The 20582-nt window shown below is 40.8% G+C and overlaps 1 protein-coding gene across 1 annotated transcript in view; it reads left to right on the plus strand.

The window, feature by feature from the left end:
- Window positions 1-464: 464 nt before the first annotated feature.
- The window catches only part of tmprss7 (transmembrane serine protease 7), a 28396-nt gene continuing 8278 nt past the window's right edge, over window positions 465-20582 (plus strand). Inside the window, exons 1-15 of the mRNA XM_060900571.1 lie at window positions 465-530; window positions 684-686; window positions 3576-3783; window positions 3886-4016; window positions 7197-7264; window positions 7867-8057; window positions 12281-12316; window positions 12418-12646; window positions 12810-12934; window positions 14065-14177; window positions 14304-14410; window positions 14492-14628; window positions 14867-14974; window positions 17083-17190; window positions 19734-19850. Of these exons, the coding sequence (XP_060756554.1) occupies window positions 465-530; window positions 684-686; window positions 3576-3783; window positions 3886-4016; window positions 7197-7264; window positions 7867-8057; window positions 12281-12316; window positions 12418-12646; window positions 12810-12934; window positions 14065-14177; window positions 14304-14410; window positions 14492-14628; window positions 14867-14974; window positions 17083-17190; window positions 19734-19850 (1747 nt within the window). The remainder of the gene's footprint in view (window positions 531-683; window positions 687-3575; window positions 3784-3885; window positions 4017-7196; window positions 7265-7866; window positions 8058-12280; window positions 12317-12417; window positions 12647-12809; window positions 12935-14064; window positions 14178-14303; window positions 14411-14491; window positions 14629-14866; window positions 14975-17082; window positions 17191-19733; window positions 19851-20582) is intronic.

Genomic DNA, 20582 nt, shown 5'->3' on the forward strand with positions numbered 1-20582 from the left:
CCCAACCAGTGAAGAATGTGATGCAGTGCTCTAGAGCGTTCCCATACATGCAAGGAAACATGATAAAGTGCCCTCTAGGATGCCTTTTTAGTGGAGAATATGCGCTATAGGTAGTCAGTGTCCTACTCTTCAGCTGGCTTCCATTCACAAAATTAAATCTCTCTTATTCAGTGATCACCAGGAGCTCAGTACCTTCTCTCTTTTTTTTGGCTGCAAAAATAGGTACTGAGAACTTTGCTGCTCTGAATTGAATGGATCTCTCAGATAACCCAATTAAAGAAACAGGAGCTCAGGAGGAGCAGATAAAATTACACACGCTCACTGGATGCTCATAAGCGTCACTCGGCTACTTCACACACGTGCGCTCAGTGGGTACAACGCACAGGCATAGCAGCAATGAGTGTGTTATTGTTATTCATTTGGTAGAAGAAGCTGAAGTTTTGAGGAATGTACCGGTGCATGGCATGGAAGCGCGCGGAGAGAGCAGCCAGGCGAACGAGGACGATGCGCCAGCAGAGGACCGCCTCAGTGTGAGTCACTGTTATGAAGCATCGGGATGTTTTTTTTTCCTTTATTATTGTACGCTTAAACATTTCTGACTACACTCTCAGAAATAAAAGTACCAAAAGTACCCTTCATTGTCACTAATCTTTTGCACTTTTATCTTGTGTGTGTGTTTTTAGGAGGTGCATGAAGTGTTCCTTTAATTAGCTTTTAGAGTAGTAATTTATTTGTACATAGGTCACTAGACTTTAGTTTTTCACTTCTAAAATTCCTATTTTGTATTAATGGTGTTGGGGGAAAACATTTAGCTTAATTTTTTTTTTTTAAATTTGTTAAATAGATATGTCAGGTTTGTATTTTTTTTTCTTATTTGTGGGTTGTGGAAGCACTTACATCAATACAGTATCTTATATTTTAAAAAAATAAAATAATAATTATTGTTATTATAAACACGTTCTTAAAGCTGAAGTAATAAAAAAATAATACTAGACACCTGAGTGGAGGAGGAAAAAAAAATTAAGGTGGTTTAATATAGCAAAATGTTTAAAAAAATTCTTTAGACTTCAAAGACTTCAGGTCTGATTATGTACCTTAACATACGTTTTATACTATATTCCTGTTCTCAGGTGAAAGATACACAGCAAAACTCTAAAAAAATATATATATATACTGTATAAGCCAGCTGATCGGTTACTGAACTTCATCATGGAAGCGGGTTTTATCTCACACACTGTTCAACTGTGTGGTTTCGGTTACTTCAGCTATTTTTCTCAACTTGTTTCAACTCTTCTTTCATCCTACTCCAAAAAATTCAAAGGATTTTCGTCTGAATGAATGTCGTGTCCCATGTTCAGTGAAACTGACCAGACAGTTCTTGACGAGAAGTTATGAGGCTATTAAGCAGCAGCCCCTGGTTAGCTCATTGTAAGTAAGTAAGTAAAGCGAGGGGATGAGATGACATGACATGAATAATGAATGTTCACTGAAACGCCATAAGGCTGAACAGGTTAACTCATACACACAGCACAGACAGAAACACGCTGGGAGGTTTTCCAACAGGAACCTGGGGACCTCTATCCTCTCTTCATTACACAAGCCACTGCTTTAACATGATCAACTCTACTACATAAAACAGTAACGGTATTTAAATTTTAAGATACAGTTAATTGCACAGATTACACAGTATCTGTACTGCAAACTATATATAGCCTGCAAAACAAGTTCAATACAAATACATAAATATCAAAATGAACATGATGACTACAATATGAGAGGAGATTAACTCATTTATTTAATCTTCACTTGTTTTTGTCTTTAATAGCTATTTAATGTTTGTTTATTTAATAAAATAGCATGCCAGAGATATAGGAAATAAGCTGAAATACTAATCAGCAGTAATATATCGAGAATAATGGGGGGGGGGGTTGAGAAAATATTACACATATAATAGAAGGAGACTTTAATGAACTCAAAGTGTTCTGGCATGCATTATTGATAAAAATCTAGTGGGTTTTTTTTTTTTGTGTGTGTGTGTGTGAAATCAGAGGTTAGAGTCTTGGATTAACACTGACAGCATGGACTGGCTCCTTCTGATCTCTTGTCAGATATCACAACAGCAGCGGTTGGAATTACTGGTTCAAGTCACTCACACTCTGAAAGGGATCCAACTGGGTTACACCATCTACCATTAACAGCTACCACTAACAGTTGGGACAGTGGTAGCTCTGGGTTACTAATCAGAAGGTTGGGGGTTCAAGTCCCATCCAGTGGCCAAGCTGCCACTGTTTGGCCCTTGAGCAAGGCCCTTAATCCTTTCTGGTACCATGTTCCTAACAACCTGCAATATGTGAAGACTATAATGTATATGTGACAAATAAAGGTTACTTCTTCAATATTAACGTGTGTCATATTAACTCACTAACATGTATAGGACAGGAATTTTAAGGCTGCAAGTGAAGACTTAGCAGGTGCTGATATACACCAGTTGGCCATACCATTAACACCACTGACAGGTGAAGTGAATAATAAGTGGCACCTGTCAAGGGGAGCCTATATGAGGCAGCAAGTGAATGGTCAGTTCTCAAAACTGATGTGTTGGAAGCAGGAAAAAAAAACAGGCAAGCGTCAGGATCTGAGCGACTTCGACAAGGGCCACAGTGTGATAGCTAGATTACTGGTCTGAGCGTTTCCAAAATGGCACATCTTGTGGGGTGTTCCTAGTATGCAGTGGTTAGTACTGAACAAAAGTGGTCCAACTAAGGATAACCAGTGAACCGGCGAACCAGTGACAGGGTCATGGGCTCCCAAGGCTCACTGATGTGCATGTCTGGTGTCATCTCACAGAAGAGTTGGAAGGAGCTGACCTGGTCTGATGAATTTTCTTTTACATCATGTGGATGGCCAGGTGCGTGTACATCGCTTACCTGGGGAATAGATGGCACCAGGATGCACTATGGGAAGAAGGCGAGCAGGAGATACAGTGTGATGTTCTGGACAATGTTCTGCTGGGAAACCTTGGGTCCTGGCATTCATATGGATGTTACTTTGACACGTACCACCTACCTAAACATTGTTGCAGGCCAAGTTCACCCCTTCATGGCACCGGTATTTCTTCATAACAGTGGGATCTTTCAGAAATATAATGCGCCTTGGCAAACTGCAAAAATTGTTCAGGAATGGTTTGAGGAACATGACAGAGTTCAAGGTGTTAACTTGGTCTCCAAATTCCCCAGATCTTTATCTGATTGATGTGCAGGACAAACAAGTCTGATCCATGGAGGCCCAGCCTCACAACTTACAAAACTTAAAGGATCTGCTGCTAAGTCTTGGTGTCAGATACCACAGCACACCTTCAGAGGTCCTACAAGGGAGACCTACACAATATACAGCAGGATGATTGTAGATTTAACTTATTACTTTAAGGATACATCTACATTTAGAATGTTTTGTTATGTCCTGGGAATCTTTTTATGAATTTATTCTTTGTATGAACTGGTTACTGCAGTGAAGTTTGCGTCTTTCCTTTCTTCATGTTTTATGTGTGTGTACACGATTTAATATGTTTGCTCCAGGTGACGGATGTGTCCGTGGAGGTGGCCACGGTGGACGCCATGCTCGATAAATTCTGTAGGAAATACAACAGACGCAGAAGGAGAGAAAAGAAGGTGAAGAAGCTGAATAAGAGGCCACTGGTGAAACTACAGAATCTGCTCCTGATTATTACAGTCGTGGTGTTTGTCACTGTGGTGATCTTGTGGTCACTTCTGTGGGTTTTTACATGTAAGTGTAAAACACAAACTGTTCAGGATATGTGTAGTGTTTTCTAATGAAAGGAATGCATTAATTGTTTGGTCACGTTGTCACATATTGCCCTTTTCATAGTTCGGAGAGAAAGCAATAGTGGCGTGTACTTTGCTGGGATGTTTCGTGTTGCCAATGTGGAGTTCATACCAGAGTACCGACATGCCGACTCCAGTGAATTTGTATCCATGGCAAATCAAATACAACATGTGGTAAGCGAATAATGACTTGCAAATATAGAGGATATTACACATTTGCACGAAGATATGAAGTTTATCTTTGAGTGGTGAACATATATCACAAGTGAGAGAAGCGGCTGAGTGAAAATATTTTTCAACATGAGAAGATAAACTTCATACCTTCATACCACCATGTAATGTTCTTGATATTATATGGACGCGTCCACAAAAAAATACACAAGTTAATCAAAATCATTTTAATTTTGAACCGGTTTGTCATTTTGACAGTGTGCATCTAGTCAGCGAGAAAACACTGGGCGTGACGTCATCGGAGTGAAATATTGGGAAATATGTCACTCAGGTCCTCGATGTATTTCGTATGAAAAAAGCGAGTTTTTCAACACGAGAAGATAAACTTCATATCTTCAAGCCAGTGTGTGATTTTCTTTTTATTATTTAGACACATTCACAAACAAAAAAAATCCCCAAATTTATCAAAACAATCCATCAATTCCCTCACAAGTGATATATAGAGATTTATGTGACGGTTTTGGTTCTCCATGTCCCAGATGGAGCTCGTATGAAAAATATGAGTGGCGTATTTCCCAGTAAAACACTCGTGTCTATGAAATATATATATCATAAATGCTGTGATGAAGCAGAGCTACTGTCCCCACCACAAAGCAGTATTTTCTGCATTCAGCATGTCCCGAAATGTTGTATCCATCTTAAACCAGAACAATTTGTCTATTTAGATACATACTGTACATCTCATCAACCTCTCTTTTTCTCTCTTTCCTAAAGTTAATGAGGCAAAAGAAATGCAGCATGTCATGTTACTGAGAACTTCCTGACTTTTACAAAGTGCTGACACTGGAGACTCCTTCCATAAACATTAAATAATTGTCTCCTCATTATATTAACAATTATTCTATCCACATTCACCGGATATGAGCAATCGTGCGCTCTGATTGGCTAGTCTACTACTAGGATATCAGCTCATATACCATGAAGAGAGAAAAACAAAATGGCGGCGCGTGTTGCTGAACCAACCGAGGACAGAATAAAAACTCTACTCGAAAACAAAACCACAAAAAAGCAACAAAATATGGATTAAAAGTACATGATGATAAGAACGTATCTTTTTTTATTTTTCAAGAATTATTATTATTATAGCATTTTTCACAAATTGCTCCTGTCATTTCGGCAGTTTGTTTACATTTTAAGTGGAGATTATTTTTCGGACATTTTCTAAAAAAAAAAAAGAAGTTTTATTTATCGAATTTGCAAAAAATAAAAATAAAAATGCCCTGTTTCTCAAAATCCAGTGAATGTGGATAGAATAAAACAGTTATTCCACTCAATCTTGACATACATGGTTTATAGCTACGCGCCTCATCAGCTCTCAGCTCATGTACGACTTGATTTCGTGGAATAACTGTTAAATATTTGTCAAAGCTCAAGTGAATATTGGTGAATAATAAGGATACAAAGTCAAATTTATTATTCACTGATATTCACTGAGCCTGAGGTGCATAATTATTTTAGTATAAATACACAAGTGATTATTCTTAAGGGCGGCACGGTGGTGTAGTGGTTAGCGCTGTCGCCCCACAGCAAGAAGGTCCGGGTTCGAGCCCCGTGGCCGGCGAGGGCCTTTCTGTGCGGAGTTTGCATGTTCTCCCCGTGTCCGCGTGGGTTTCCTCCGGGTGCTCCGGTTTCCCCCACAGTCCAAAGACATGCAGGTTAGGTTAACTGGTGACTCTAAATTGAGCGTAGGTGTGAATGTGAGTGTGAATGGTTGTCTGTGTCTATGTGTCAGCCCTGTGATGACCTGGTGACTTGTCCAGGGTGAACCCCGCCTTTCGCCCGTAGTCAGCTGGGATAGACTCCAGCTTGCCTGCGACCCTGTAGAACAGGATAAAGCGGCTAGAGATAATGAGATGAGATGAGATTGTGGCAGTGGGGGAGAGTGTTGGCTGTGAATGGTGAGGAGGCAGGTTGAACCAGCAGGTAACATGTGATGAGGTGCACCTGTGTCAATTTACTGGCTGTCTATTAACCTGTGTCTCTGTGTGTCTTTCAGATAGTCAGGAACGAGAGAGAGAGAGAGAGAGAGCAGTGTCACACTGCGTGTGTGCGCATTGAGTTGTCACTGAAAAGTAAAAAGAACTCACCTGTTCTAAAGCCTGCTTCCCGTTCCTCTGTTTCCCACAAGCAAGAGAACTGTTACAATCATAGAAATGTTTTTTTTCAAACTTCAAAAGTGGCGTGCAAATGTAATGTCGGTGTGGCGCAGGCTTATATCATTTATCTACGCCGAGTCATATAAAATACTCATCTCATCTCATTATCTGTAGCCGCTTTATCCTGTTCTACAGGGTCACAGGCAAGCTGGAGTCTATCCCAGCTGACTACAGGCGAAAGGCGGGGTACACCCTGGACAAGTCACCAGGTCATCACAGGGCTGACACATAGACACAGACAACCATTCACACTCACATTCACACCTACGCTCAATTTAGAGTCACCAGTTAACCTAACCTGCATGTCTTTGGACTGTGGGGGAAACCGGAGCACCCGGAGGAAACCCACGCGGGCACGGGGAGAACATGCAAACTCCACACAGAAAGGCCCTCGCCGGCCACGGGGCTCGAACCCAGACCTTCTTGCTGTGAGGCAACAGCGCTAACCACTACACCACCGTGCCGCCATACAAAATACTTTGTTTTGAAATCGATAAAATAAATCACAATCCCACCTTACCTTTGAATAGTTTTAGACCAAACTTCGTAGCATCTTTAGTGCTTTTAGGAACAGCGTTTTCTTTCATCGTCTGTAATTCTTCCGCGCTTACAGTGATGAAGTGATTGACCGCCATTTTGCCGAGTCACTCAAGGTGAAATAGTCAGAAACTCTTGACCAACCAGCACGCGGAATTTTCTATAATCACCTGCGTATTTATACTAATAACATTTATACACACCTGCTTTTAAATCCATTCATGTGGCACATCGTGGGAATGAGATGTTCCTACAGAAACAATGAGCACATTCAGATAAACCTGTGAATTGGTATTGCAACCAGAACTGCTGTTAGAAAACATTAATCAACATCTTCCGACCAATCAGAAACAACGAATTCAACAGTGCTGTGGTATAAAAAAAGCATTATAGTGAGTATTAAACTTATAATCTACTGTTTCCGATAAAGGTAAGCAAAGTCTACAGATCATCATCAGTATCAACGCTCTACAAGCACACCATCATATCTGATCTGAGGTACTGACACCATCACACACACACACACACAACTTTACAGTTGATCAATTGGTGCCCAACAGTTGCTAATGTTGCTAATAAGTAAAACATCTGTCTAACCCCAAATCTTCTCCACCTTCAGTTCTTCACCCTTGTAGTTTTCATTATGAGCTACATTAGCCTTGTAGCATTTATTATTATAGCATTTTGTTTTCATTCTTAACTGCATTAGCCTTTTGTTTTCCTTGTTAGCTACATTAGTCGTATAGTTTTCAGTGTTAACTATGCTAGCCTTATAGTTTTTATTGTTTTTTTTTATTGTTGTATGTACATGAGCATTGGATTTTTCCATTGTTACGCATTAGCTTTGTAGTTTTCTTAGTCAGCTACATTAGCCTTGTAGCTCCAGTGCGAAACTAAAGAAGGCTAAATTCATATACCAAACATGTCTTGGCTGAATGATTACAAATGCTGAAATTGGTAAACTGTGTAAACTAAAAATTCAACTAAAGTATTCCTTTAATTTTCAAGAGCATCTTAGAAAGTGTTGAGAACGTGCCTGGGAGTTTGGAAAGGTTCTGAAACCTTGTGCATGTGCCATGTCTTGTTCTTGCCCTCATCAGTAATGATAAAGGTGGCATGCTGGTGCATTTCTGGATGATCTTTGAGGTGCCAAGGCTAAAGACTCCAGCAGTGTGTGAGGAGTGTGTTAGTGCGATCTTCAGAGACTCGGTGCTCACATCCCTAAAGAACAGATCCTCTGTGGGCTTCCTGTTGGGGCTGCCAGTAGACATCGACTCCATCTTCATCAACAGTAAGATGAGCGATACCTGTCTGAGGCGGTGATTCAGAGAGTACACTTTTAAATGAACATACTGACATGATGGTACGGTATGCACTGTCTTTACTTCATTATCTCATCTCATCTCATTATCTCTAGCCGCTTTATCCTTCTACAGGGTCGTAGGCAAGCTGGAGCCTATCCCAGCTGACTACGGGCGAAAGGCGGGGTACACCCTGGACAAGTCGCCAGGTCATCACAGGGCTGACACATAGACACAGACAACCATTCACACTCACATTCACACCTACGCTCAATTTAGAGTCACCAGTTAACCTAACCTGCATGTCTTTGGACTGTGGGGGAAACCGGAGCACCCGGAGGAAACCCACGCGGACACGGGGAGAACATGCAAACTCCGCACAGAAAGACCCTCGCCGGCCACGGGGCTCGAACCCAGGACCTTCTTGCTGTGAGGCGACAGCGCTAACCACTACACCACCGTGCCACCCTACTTCATTATTGTACAGATATTTTAATAGATAGGTTTGATAACACAACTGATTTAGAAGTTATTACCTTTGTATGGAACCCTTTTAGAGCCTTTTAAGTCACAACCTTCTCAAATGGGTTCTCAAATGACAGAGAATATTATTAAAAAAGAGCATAGTGTCTCATAAAGTTTGCTTTTAAGCTCTATATTAATTTTATTCTCTCGTTATTCTCCCTTTTCACTTCTATATAGATGATACAAAATTACACTTATCTATTCAGCAGCACTGCTATGCAAAATAGCTGTTGTGTAAAAGACATAAAAGCTCAGCGAAATAGAAACGTCTTCCTCCTAAATCCTGATACAACAGAAATGATGTTGAGTATTGTAATCGCAAAAGCAACAGATAAGATCCTTGGTGTAATCCTGGACCCTGGATTATCATTCTCGCGTTCTCATTCATGTAACATCTCTACATCTGTATGTTGTTATTAGAGGAGCAAACGGAGTCAGACATATGGTAAGTCTGCATGATGCTGATGAACTAGGGCAAGCTGTTTTTTTGTTATAAATATTATTGGTGTAAATACGGAGGTGATTATAGGAAATTGTGTGCACTGATTGGTCGAGAAATTCAGACTATTTCTCGATAATCATCTCAAGCGACTCAGCAAAATGGTGGCCATTCGCTTCGTCACTGTAAGGGAGGAAGAGTTACAGATTATGAAGTATTATATAAAACATTAAAGATGCTCTGAAGTTTGATCTAAAACTATTCAAAGGTAAGGTGGAATTGTGATTTTATGTGATTAAACTTTGTATTTTATGTGACTCGGTGTAGATAAGTGACACAAGTCTGCGCTGTGCCTTTATTACATTTGTATGCCGCTTTTGAAATTTGAAATGAATTATTTTTTAATGCAATTTTGGAAAAAAAATAATAATCGCCTGTGTATTTATACTAAAAAAAAATTATCCACCTCAGGCTCCGTGAAGGGCGGCACGGTGGTGTAGTGGTTAGCGCCAGGGCCGGCTCTAGGTCTTTGGCTGCCCTAGGCGAGATTGAGTTTTGGCGCCCCCCCCCCAAGAAAAAAACCCTCTAATAACATCTAAATAACACTTTAATCTAATCACTCTATTCTATTAGTATTAAACAATGTACGCTGCATGGACAATAAACAAGAAGTCATTTTTATCTTTTTCATTATTGTTATTATTGTTATCATTATTAACATAAAGTGTCACAAAGTAAAATGACCACACAAATTCAATACATATCTCCATATAATGGGCAAAAACTCTTCCGCACCCTGTTCAAAGTGTAGTGCATGGACAATAAACAAGAAATTATTTTTAGTTTCTTTTTTGCTATTAAAAGTTAAGTCATCTCTGAAGGATTAACAAATTAAATGAATAAAAAAATTCTACAATTCTAAATTGTGCAAACTTAAGCACCCTGTTAGGACATCAATGGGCTGTATTTTCAAACAAAAGTGCTATTATGGGTACTTTGTTATTGAAGTCTATTGCTGTTTGCATCTAGTTAGCTAGGCAGACATTGATTCAGGCGTCTAAAATATTAATTTGCCACTATAATGGTTGATATGAGAGATTAGATCAGACTTACCTCTATACTTGGCTCTATTTGTTTCTTCCTGTAGCCTTCGTTTGCGCTCTTGCGCACCCGAGAGTTTGGATTTCTTCATTTAAGCACTTGTAGTCTGGGCTACTTTTTGCAGTGGATAGCCATTCTCATTCCCCGATGAACACCACTCCCCCCGCCCCCCCTTATAACCTATCATTGTGCATTTTTAGTAGGCATAAGGAAATCACCAACCACTACTGCGTAGGCTACACTTGTTTTTCAACCTTTTTGAGCCAGGGCGCACTTTTTTCAATGAAAAAATCTCAAGGCACATCACCAATAGAAAATGTTGACTGAAACTAAAACGCTGTTGCCAATATTTACAATATACAGTCATTCTATAATTTTCCACGGTACACTTGGTGATCTCTCACGGCACACTAGTGTTCCGCGGTACTAGAGTTTGGCAGCACAGTGGTTGAAAACACTGTACACCACTGATGCACTTGGTAACATCTCCATTCAATAACTCCATCCCTCCTTTTTGGTGGGGTTTTGGTCGCCCTTGGCGCCCCTGGGCACACTTTGCGCTCTAGGCAATTGCCTAGGTCGCCTATCGCAATCGCCGGCTATGATTACATGGCCAAAACAGAGAATAGCCGCGGATGCGCACTTGCGCGCCCGAAGACACACTATAGACAGGGCGAACCACTGTTGAGCGCTTATTGTTTCATGATTAACAACCACCACCACACCCCACCCCACCCCGCTTTTTTTGACAAATCGCACCCTGACTACATGCTTTGCTGTACAATTAAATTAGGCTAAGACATTATAATGCTGACTCGTTTTCAGAATAGTGGAAGTCATAATTTTTCTCCCCCTATTTCTGCGCCCCTGGATGGACGCAGCGCCCTTAGCATTTGCCTATATTGCCTATGCCACGGGCCGGCTCTGGTTAGCGCTGTCGCCTCACAGCAAGAAGGTCCGGGTTCGAGCCCCATGGCCAGCGAGGGCCTTTCGGTGCAGAGTTTGCATGTTCTCCCCGTGTCCGCGTGGGTTTCCTCCGGGTGCTCCGGTTTCCCCCACAGTCCAAAGACATGCAGGTTAAGTTAACTGGTGACTCTAAATTGACCGTAGGTGTGAATGTGAGTGTGAATGGTTGTCTGTGTCTATGTGTCAGCCCTGTGATGACCTGGCGACTTGTCCAGGGTGTACCCCGCCTGTCGCCCGTAGTCAGCTGGGATAGGCTCCAGCTTGCCTGCGACCCTGTAGAACAGGATAAAGCGGCTAGAGATGATGAGATGAGATGAGATGAGGCTCAGTGAAATATCAGTGATATACATACAGGACACCTTCTTTCCATGGAATAAAAACATGTATTCTATTCCCTCCTAGCGGGTTTCATTGATTTGGTTTGATAGCATGCAATATTGTTAGCATATCGCTTATCCTACGTGTATTACATCACTCTACCCAATGGAGAATGAGCGTTGAATATGGTTTACGATATTCCATGGTTGTCAAGACAACATGACGTCACATGTCGAAGACGTAATACTTCCACACGAGTGAGCAACTGCGACAATTTGTAAACAAACATGGCCATCAGGTTTGCTTCGTGAAATACGGAAGATTTTGAGAGAATTTTGAAAGAGAAAGACGCACTGGACACCCAAAAGGGATGTGTATTAATAATAATAATAATAATAATAATAATAATAATAATAATGACTTTCTTTCATGGATTTATACTTATCTTCGACTCGCTCAATATCATGCTCGCTGAATGGAATATATCCGATAGACCACGAATAAAAGCCAGCCAATATTATTTAAATAATAACCTTGACTTTGTCTCAGTTATTATACACTGATATTCACTGACCCTGAGGCATATAATTGTTAAGTATGAATTATTATTATTATTATTATTATTATTATTATTGTCACAAAACGTTACGGAATGACAATTAAATGAGGAAAAATATTAATATTTTTTCAGCAAAAAAAGATAACACACTCAGGATTTAAAGGGTTTTCCTTCTTAATTCACTTAATTACTAAATTAAATAATCTCTTTGTAAAAAACATGAATCTGTCATTTGTGTAACCAAAATTCCAAAACATATAATGTTAAACTCCCCGTGTATATTTATTACACCTTTTTCTCCTTAGATGCTCTTCGTTCAGATTATACATCAATCGCTGCAGGTAATGCTTTCGATGTTTGGTTTGCGTGACTGTATTCTGCATTCGCATCCCCTGGCTCTGAGATTGGGATTAAAGTTAATTCCTGCTTGCCTCTGTCTCAGGCTCGGAGTGTGTGGATAAGCTGTACGCAGGCCTCCCTGAGGCGAGAGTCCCACTGAACGTTTTCTCCTCTTGGGGAGGTCTCAGCTGCCACGTCAAGCTCACGTCTGCTCCGGGCACCGTCATCCGGCTCACAGTGAACAGCCTGGACGTCGAACCGAGTGACTGTGTGTATGACGCCGTCACTGTGTACGACGCCCTGCTGCCTATGAGAGCCAAAATCTTGCACAGGTTCGTGTTCTGATATACAGAAGTAAGTATGGCAAATAAGCATATTAATAGTAGTTGATGGTGATCTCCACCATCATTGTATCATGAATGAAATAAAATCATTGACCTCCTGGATATACAATAAGGAGGACATGGTGTACAGTGGGTGTCTCTCTTCCTGTAGGTTGTGTGAGGCAGTGCGGGTTCCAGTGTCTCTCGTGTCCACCTCTAACGTTATGCTGCTCTCCTTCAGACTCGTGCAAGGCAACAAGAGCTTCCGAGGATTCTTCCAAGCCGTTCCTGAGGAAGGTGTGTACACATGAGTGTGTGTGTGAGAGAAAGAGAGATTGAGGATGTAAATGTATAAGTCTGATCTCTGTGGTTCTTTTGTGCCACAAATTGATTTAAGTTCTAGTGATTGTGCATCAGGCAGCACGGTGGTGTAGTGGTTAGCGCTGTCGCCTCACAGCAAGAAGGTTCTGGGTTCGAGCCCAGTGGCCGGCGAGGGCCTTTCTGTGTGGAGTTTGCATGTTCTCCCCGTGTCCGTGTGGGTTTCCTCCGGGTGCTCCGGTTTCCCCCACAGTCCAAAGACATGCAGGTTAGGTTAACTGGTGACTCTAAATTGACCGTAGGTGTGAATGTGAGTGTGAATGGTTGTTTGTCTCTGTGTATCACCCTGGTGACTTGTCCAGGGTGTACCCCACCTCTCGCCCGTAGTCAGCTGGGATAGGCTCCAGCTCGCCCACGACCCTGCACAGGATATGGATAATGGATGAATAGATGAAGGTTGTCTGTGAAGATTCTCAGTCATCCAGGTACATAGTAATCTGTGGTTGGTAGAAGAGAGCAACTGGACTTGCTTGAAGATTCCTGAAAACGTTTGGCCTCTCATCCTAAAGGCTTCCTCAGTTCTGTCTGACTAATAGGGAGTATCAGGTATTTATCCTCTCATGGAAGTTTTCAAGAATGTTCAAGCAAGTCCAGTTGCTCCCTTCTACCAACCACAGATTACTATGTACCTGGATGACTGAGAATCTTCACGGACATGTTTCTACGCACTTTGGGATGAGATCCCTTCGACTGGTGCAGGAGTATGAGAGGACTTCCAGAAAACTGGCAGACATCTTAGCCAGAGAGGATCGTTCATTTTTGTCAACCTGGAACAGCCATCACTGAACAGAGGTGGGGGTCTGGGACGTCTTTTATCGGCCACCTACAATGCAGCCATCAGGATTCTGATTCTTTGATGATCCATGAGAGGATAAATACCTGATACTCCCTGTTAGTCAAACAGAACTGAGGAAGCCTTTCGGATGAGGGGTGAAACGTTTTCAAGAATCTTCAAACAAGTCCAGTTGCTCTCTTCTACCAACCACAGAATAGATGAAGGTTGTGCATCATCCTTATATCTCTCCGATATCTCTCTGATATCTCTGTAGAGTGCCTGAGTGTAATTGAGATTCCAGCGATCCCCATTGAAGCAGGAGAAATGACCAGCCCCTTTTACCCCAGCCTTCTCCCTCCGCTGTGCTCCTGCACCTGGAGGCTTCAGGTGCATCACCACACTGAATATTTATTCCAAGAAACAGTTACATACATGTGATTTGTCTTGCTTTAAAAGTGTATACGATGCATGATGATGCATTAGATAAGACCGAGGTTGTCTGACTCATTTCAGACCCACAGCACGTCTCTCGGCGTGGCTCTGACGTTTCAGAACTACATCCTCTCACCGAAAGACCTGACTCCGTGTGAATACGGCTGGTGGAAGATCAATGAGATCATGTGAGTGATCGTACATTTAGTCAGAGTGTAATAATGACAAAACGTGAACTCAGGGTTTGATCCGTCGTGGTGATCCTGCAGATACTGCGGCCGCTACGTGAGTCACATAACCGTCTTCCGCATTCCCGAGAGAAGCGTCGAGGTGGTGTTTCGCTGCAGCTCTCGCAGCTCCGAGCTGCCTTTCAGCGCCACCTACAGCAGTTTCAACATCAGCCAGCGTGAGAGCAATGCTGCCCCCAGATGACAGTGGCAGTTATTACAATTTGATGGCAATATATTCCAAAAACAAATGTTTATTTACATATTATATTTATTACATACAGAATATTTTCTTTATAGACATGTATTGCTGCTGAAAATCTTCTACACTGTTAACATGACCACGAATGACATGATTTTATCATCACTGTAGATCTCCTTGTTGTTGTTGCTTTTGTTTGTTTGTTTTCCCTCCAGCATGTCATGAGGGTCACTTCCTGTGCACCACGGGGTTGTGTGTGGAAAAGGATCGGCGCTGTGACGGCCTGGATGACTGTCAGGATGAGAGCGATGAGGTTTTCTGTTGTATGTCAGCTTTCTCTCTGTCACTAAACAAACCAGTAAAATTGTCTGAGTGGATGACATTACGACATTTAAGGACAACTCCAGAAAGCATTTTTCAACTTTCTGCTTAATTCTTAGCATAATAACCTGCATCTGTAGTGTATGCGTGATGTGATTAGCATGAACGAAGAACTTCAGCACATTTCCCTGCACTGAAAAGAAAAGAACAGAAAACCTGATTATTCTAAACTCACTTATAATAGAAGTCTATGGAAAGTTGTTGATTTTGTTTACGTTGTTGATGCAAATGTTAACACGGTTATGTAGAATGTCTTAATAAATTGTTGAGTCAAAATTGTTTTTACATTATTCTGTAAAGATGTGTAGCATTTTAGTGTGAATTTTCGCTCATGTCAGTGTTCCCAGTATTCGTTTTATGGCACAAATCATTCAAGGAAACGTTAGTAACTTGAACTTTTTTTTTTTAACTTCATTGTTGGAAAGTTGCATACTGTAAAACTCCAAAAAAACAGCTTTGTTAAGACTTTTTTCTCAAGTCCACCTCATCACAACAGACTTACCGTACTATTATAATGCAAACGCTATAGTATTGAATTTGTGTTATGCCGTATATTCACATAATTTAAATCTTCACTGATGAAACTGAACAAATGAACAGAATAACACAATTTTGGAGTCTGTTCTTTTCTCAGTACGAAGAAATGTGTTGAAATTATTGCCTGTGGTAATCTCTGTCACATGTGATGACCTGGCGACTTGTCCAGGGTGTACCCCGCCTCTCGCCCATAGTCAGCTGGGATAGGCTCCAGCTTGCCCGCGACCCTGTAGAACAGGATAAGCGGTTATGGATGATGGATGGATGGATGGATGGATGGATGGATAATCTCTGTCACACACACACTATATATGCACTGACTAGAGATTCAATTGGGAAAACAATTAAAAAGCAGACTGTTCCATGATTAAATTGAAATTTATCAGAATTACACTACCGTTCAAAAGTTTGGGGTCACTTTGAAATGTCCTTATTTTTGAAAGAAAAGCACTGTTCTTTTCAATGAAGATCACTTTAAACTAATCAGAAATGCACTCTATACATTGCTAATGTGGTAAATGACTATTCTAGCTGCAAATGTCTGGTTTTTGGTGCAATATCTCCATAGGTGTATAGAGGCCCATTTCCAGCAACTCTCACTCCAGTGTTCTAATGGTACAATGTGTTTGCTCATTGCCTCAGAAGGCTAATGGATGATTAGAAAACCCTTGTACAATCATGTTAGCACAGCTGAAAACAGTTGAGCTCTTTAGAGAAGCTATAAAACTGACCTTCCTTTGAGCAGATTGAGTTTCTGGAGCATCACATTTGTGGGGTCGATTAAATGCTCAAAATGGCCAGAAAAATGTCTTGACTACATTTTCTATTCATTTTACAACTTATGGTGGTAAATAAAAGTGTGACTTTTCATGGAAAACACAAAATTGTCTGGGTGACCCCAAACTTTTGAACGGTAGTGTAAATATTCTGATAAAATTTGTACATTATATGGCCAAAAGTTTGTGAAGACCTGACCATCACACTCGTACTGTACGTGCTTCTTGAAAGCCCCAGTCCAGCTTTGCTGTTGTAATGAGCTCCACTCTTCTGAGAAGACTTTCCACTAGATTTTGGGGTGTGGCTGTAGAGATGTATGTTCATTCAGCTACAAGAGCATTAGTGAGATCAGGGCTCTCAACAGGTTTTCCACTCCAGTTTTAACACACCATGTTTTCATGGAGAACACTTTATGCACAGGTGCATTGTCATGCTGGGACAGGTTTGGGTCTCTTAGTTCCACTGAAGGGAGATTGTAATGTTACAGCATACAGACATTCTATACAATTGTGTGCTTCTAAATTTGTGGCAACAGCTTGGAAAAGAAGCACATATCGGTGTAATGGTAGGTGTCCAGAAACTTTTGGCTATACAGTATACAACACTTAAAAGTTTATGATCACAGGACTTATCGTACAATTCTCAGCGACCACTAAGGATGAATTTCTTAGTAGTAATCTCTCAGAACGGATTGTATCTCTGAATGTATTGATACTGAAAGTCTTTCAATTTGCAGCAAAACCCTTTAAAAACTGCAGCAGTCAGACTCCTCTTCATCCTCTTTATGTATGCGATGGAGAGAATGATTGTCCCAATGGACGAGATGAAACCAACTGTACTCAAGGTACAATGTCCTCTCTGTACACACACATACTGTAAAAAAAACAAAAAAAACATACACCTGCATATTAGGGTGCTTCGTTTCCTTACTCAAAAATTAACGTTTTGAACATGTTTCTGTCCCCAGTCTAAATATGTTCCTTTACCAATGACAATTTTTGTAATTCTATAATGGTTTATTTGATCCACCTGGGCAGTGAATAATGTCATTAATGACACAAATACATTTTATTTCCATGTTTAGATTATATAGAGAAAATTACAGAAAATGTTCTAACTATGCTTTGGTAATACAATACTCAGTGTTACCCATAACATTAAATATAATAGAATATATCAAGATTGAAACAGATCATATTTAACTGGATTAAAGCCACAATATCATCATAGAGCAGTCGTCATTTCAAGTGAACTACCACTAGAAAATAAGTTGCAAAACACTTTTGGGTACCTGGGGACGAGTTGTACTTTCTGGATCCTGGATTCTTGGTGGGTATTTAGCCTTACAGGCTTACATCATATGATACTTTGGGAAATTTCAGTCAGATCAACCATCCCCACACACAGTCTTACTCCCAGGGTATAGTATCATACACTCACCGGCCACTTTATCAGGAACACCCATCCACCTGCTGTTTGATGCAGTTCTCTAATCAGCCGATCCCTTGACAGCAGCACAATGTATAAACTATTGCAGATATAAATCAAGAGCTTCAGTTAATGTTCACTTCAAACATCAGAATGGGAAAAATTGTGATCTCAAAGTGTGACTTTCACTGTGGCATGGGTGTTGGTTTGAGCCAGATGGACTGCTGATCTCCTGGGGTTTTCACACACGACAGTCTCTAGAGTTTACACAGAATGGTGTGAAAAACAAAAAACACTGAGTTGAGTGGGCGACAGTTCTGTGGGTGGAAACAAATGCTTTGTTGATGAGAGAGCTCAGAGGAAAATTGCCAGATTGGTTCAAGCTGCCAGGAAGGATATAGTAACTCATATAATCACTCTTTACAACCATGGTGAGCAGAAAAGCATCTCAGCATCCAACAGCAGAAGAACACATTGGGTTCCACTCCTTCTGCCAAGAACAGGGATCTTAGAATCAAGAACAAGTTCTTATTAAAGTGGCCGGTGAGTGTACAGTAAATTCTGCCGAATGTTTCAGTGTATTTTTTTAAAGAAATAAATCTCATCTCATCTCATTATCTCTAGCCGCTTTATCCTTCTACAGGGTCGCAGGCAAGCTGGAGCCTATCCCAGCTGACTACGGGTGAAAGGCGGGGTACACCCTGGACAAGTCGCCAGGTCATCGCAGGGCTGACACATAGACACAGACAACCATTCACACTCACATTCACACCTACGCTCAATTTAGAGTCACCAGTTAACCTAACCTGCATGTCTTTGGACTGTGGGGGAAACCGGAGCACCCGGAGGAAACCCACGCGGACACGGGGAGGTATGCAAACTCCACACAGAAAGGCCCTCGCCAGCCCTGGGGCTCGAACCCAGGACCTTCTTGCTGTGAGGCGACAGCGCTAACCACTACACCACCATGCCGCCCCTAAAGAAATAAATATTAAGAGAAATTCACATCCACACTTCAAAATAACTTGATCTAACAGATCTGTAAAAAAAAAGAGAAAGAAAGAATGCAAAGAAAAATAATCTGAGTGCTTCATATCTTCATAATGGCCCATAATAGTGATTAGGTTAAAAAAAAAAAGATTGCAGTACACCCCTGAAGATTTTATAGAATTAAGATTATTTTTCAAGCCTTTCTATTTTAGTCACTGGTACATAATTAGTATCGGGACAGCTCAATTTTGACACCTTGCAAGGTTTGATGCACCCTACTGCATGTGAAGTATTCACAAGCTTTCTTGGAAAATAGAAGACGTACACTACCGTTCAAAAGTTTGGGGTCACTTTGAAATGTCCTTATTTTTGAAAGAAAAGCACTGTTCTTTTCAATGAAGATCACTTTAAACTAATCAGAAATCCACTCTATACATTGCTAATGTGGTAAATGACTATTCTAGCTGCAAATGTCTGGTTTTTGGTGCAATATCTCCATAGGTGTATAGAGGCCCATTTCCAGCAACTCTCACTCCAGTGTTCTAATGGTACAATGTGTTTGCTCATTGCCTCAGAAGGCTAATGGATGATTAGAAAACCCTTGTACAATCATGTTAGCACAGCTGAAAACAGTTGAGCTCTTTAGAGAAGCTATAAAACTGACCTTCCTTTGAGCAGATTGTGTTTCTGGAGCATCACATTTGTGGGGTCGATTAAATGCTCAAAATGGCCAGAAAAATGTCTTGACTATATTTTCTATTCATTTTACAACTTATGGTGGTAAATAAAAGTGTGACTTTTCATGGAAAACACAAAATTCTCTGGGTGACCCCAAACTTTTGAACAGTAGTGTAAATCTTTTAAAGACAAAGCAGTTTTCAATCCAGTGATGGCTGAATGTACAATGTTGATATTCTTGCCTGAAAGAGTTTCTTCTGAGTATTTTTGTGAGATGTTGATGCTCTGCAGAGATGGGCTGTTCTGGGATGTGGTATCAGTGCAGCAATGGCGCGTGTATCCGAAAGAAAAATGCAAAGTGTGACGGATTTTATGACTGTCTTGACGACAGCGATGAGAAGGACTGTGGTGAGTTCTCACAAAGCATGTGGCCTTTACTTAACCCAGCATTTGTTTTCAAGTTGAGTAATTGTAATTAAGAAAAGGGTTTGGCCGACTCAGATTTCAGCTGGTTCAACTAATCAATGTTCTGAACTTCTGTGCTGGAAAGCAGCCCACAGATTTCATTTATAAGCCCTGTAATTGTTTGCGCAATGAATCACCTCCCGTTTCAGCCATGCTTCCATGAGGACATTGTTGTGGAACCCAAGGTGGTCTTCTGTTAGCTCCATTCTGTCCGGGTTCACTTGCAGTGCGCTGAACCCGCTGGGTTAATTGCAGTTGATTTGTGTTGGCGGTGATTTTGGCAGATGTTTGATATGAAAAGGCTGGGCTTTGATCATGACACCGGCTCTGTAGTAAAGGCCTGTATGGATTTAATAAGACGGTGCTGTTCAGGACCAGGGCTATCTGTTAGCTTCTCACTTTCTCAAATTGCAAGCAGAAATACAGCACGTTTCATTATAAAATCATGTTTTTTGGCTTTGTACACTAGAACTTTTCATTATAACAACAAAACAGAGCATTTCTGAACGTCAGATTTAATTTGATGCGAGTAACTTTTATATTCCATCTGAATTTTGATGAGTTTTGATTCTGATTTCTTTTTTTTCATATTTGATTGGCAATTTGCATATAAACACATTTCCAAACCTATATTCTAAAGCTATATCAGTACAGATTATGACATAAAATAAAATA

The sequence above is a fragment of the Neoarius graeffei genome, chromosome 19 (genome assembly GCF_027579695.1).
Source record: "Neoarius graeffei isolate fNeoGra1 chromosome 19, fNeoGra1.pri, whole genome shotgun sequence".
NCBI classification, from domain to species: domain Eukaryota; kingdom Metazoa; phylum Chordata; class Actinopteri; order Siluriformes; family Ariidae; genus Neoarius; species Neoarius graeffei.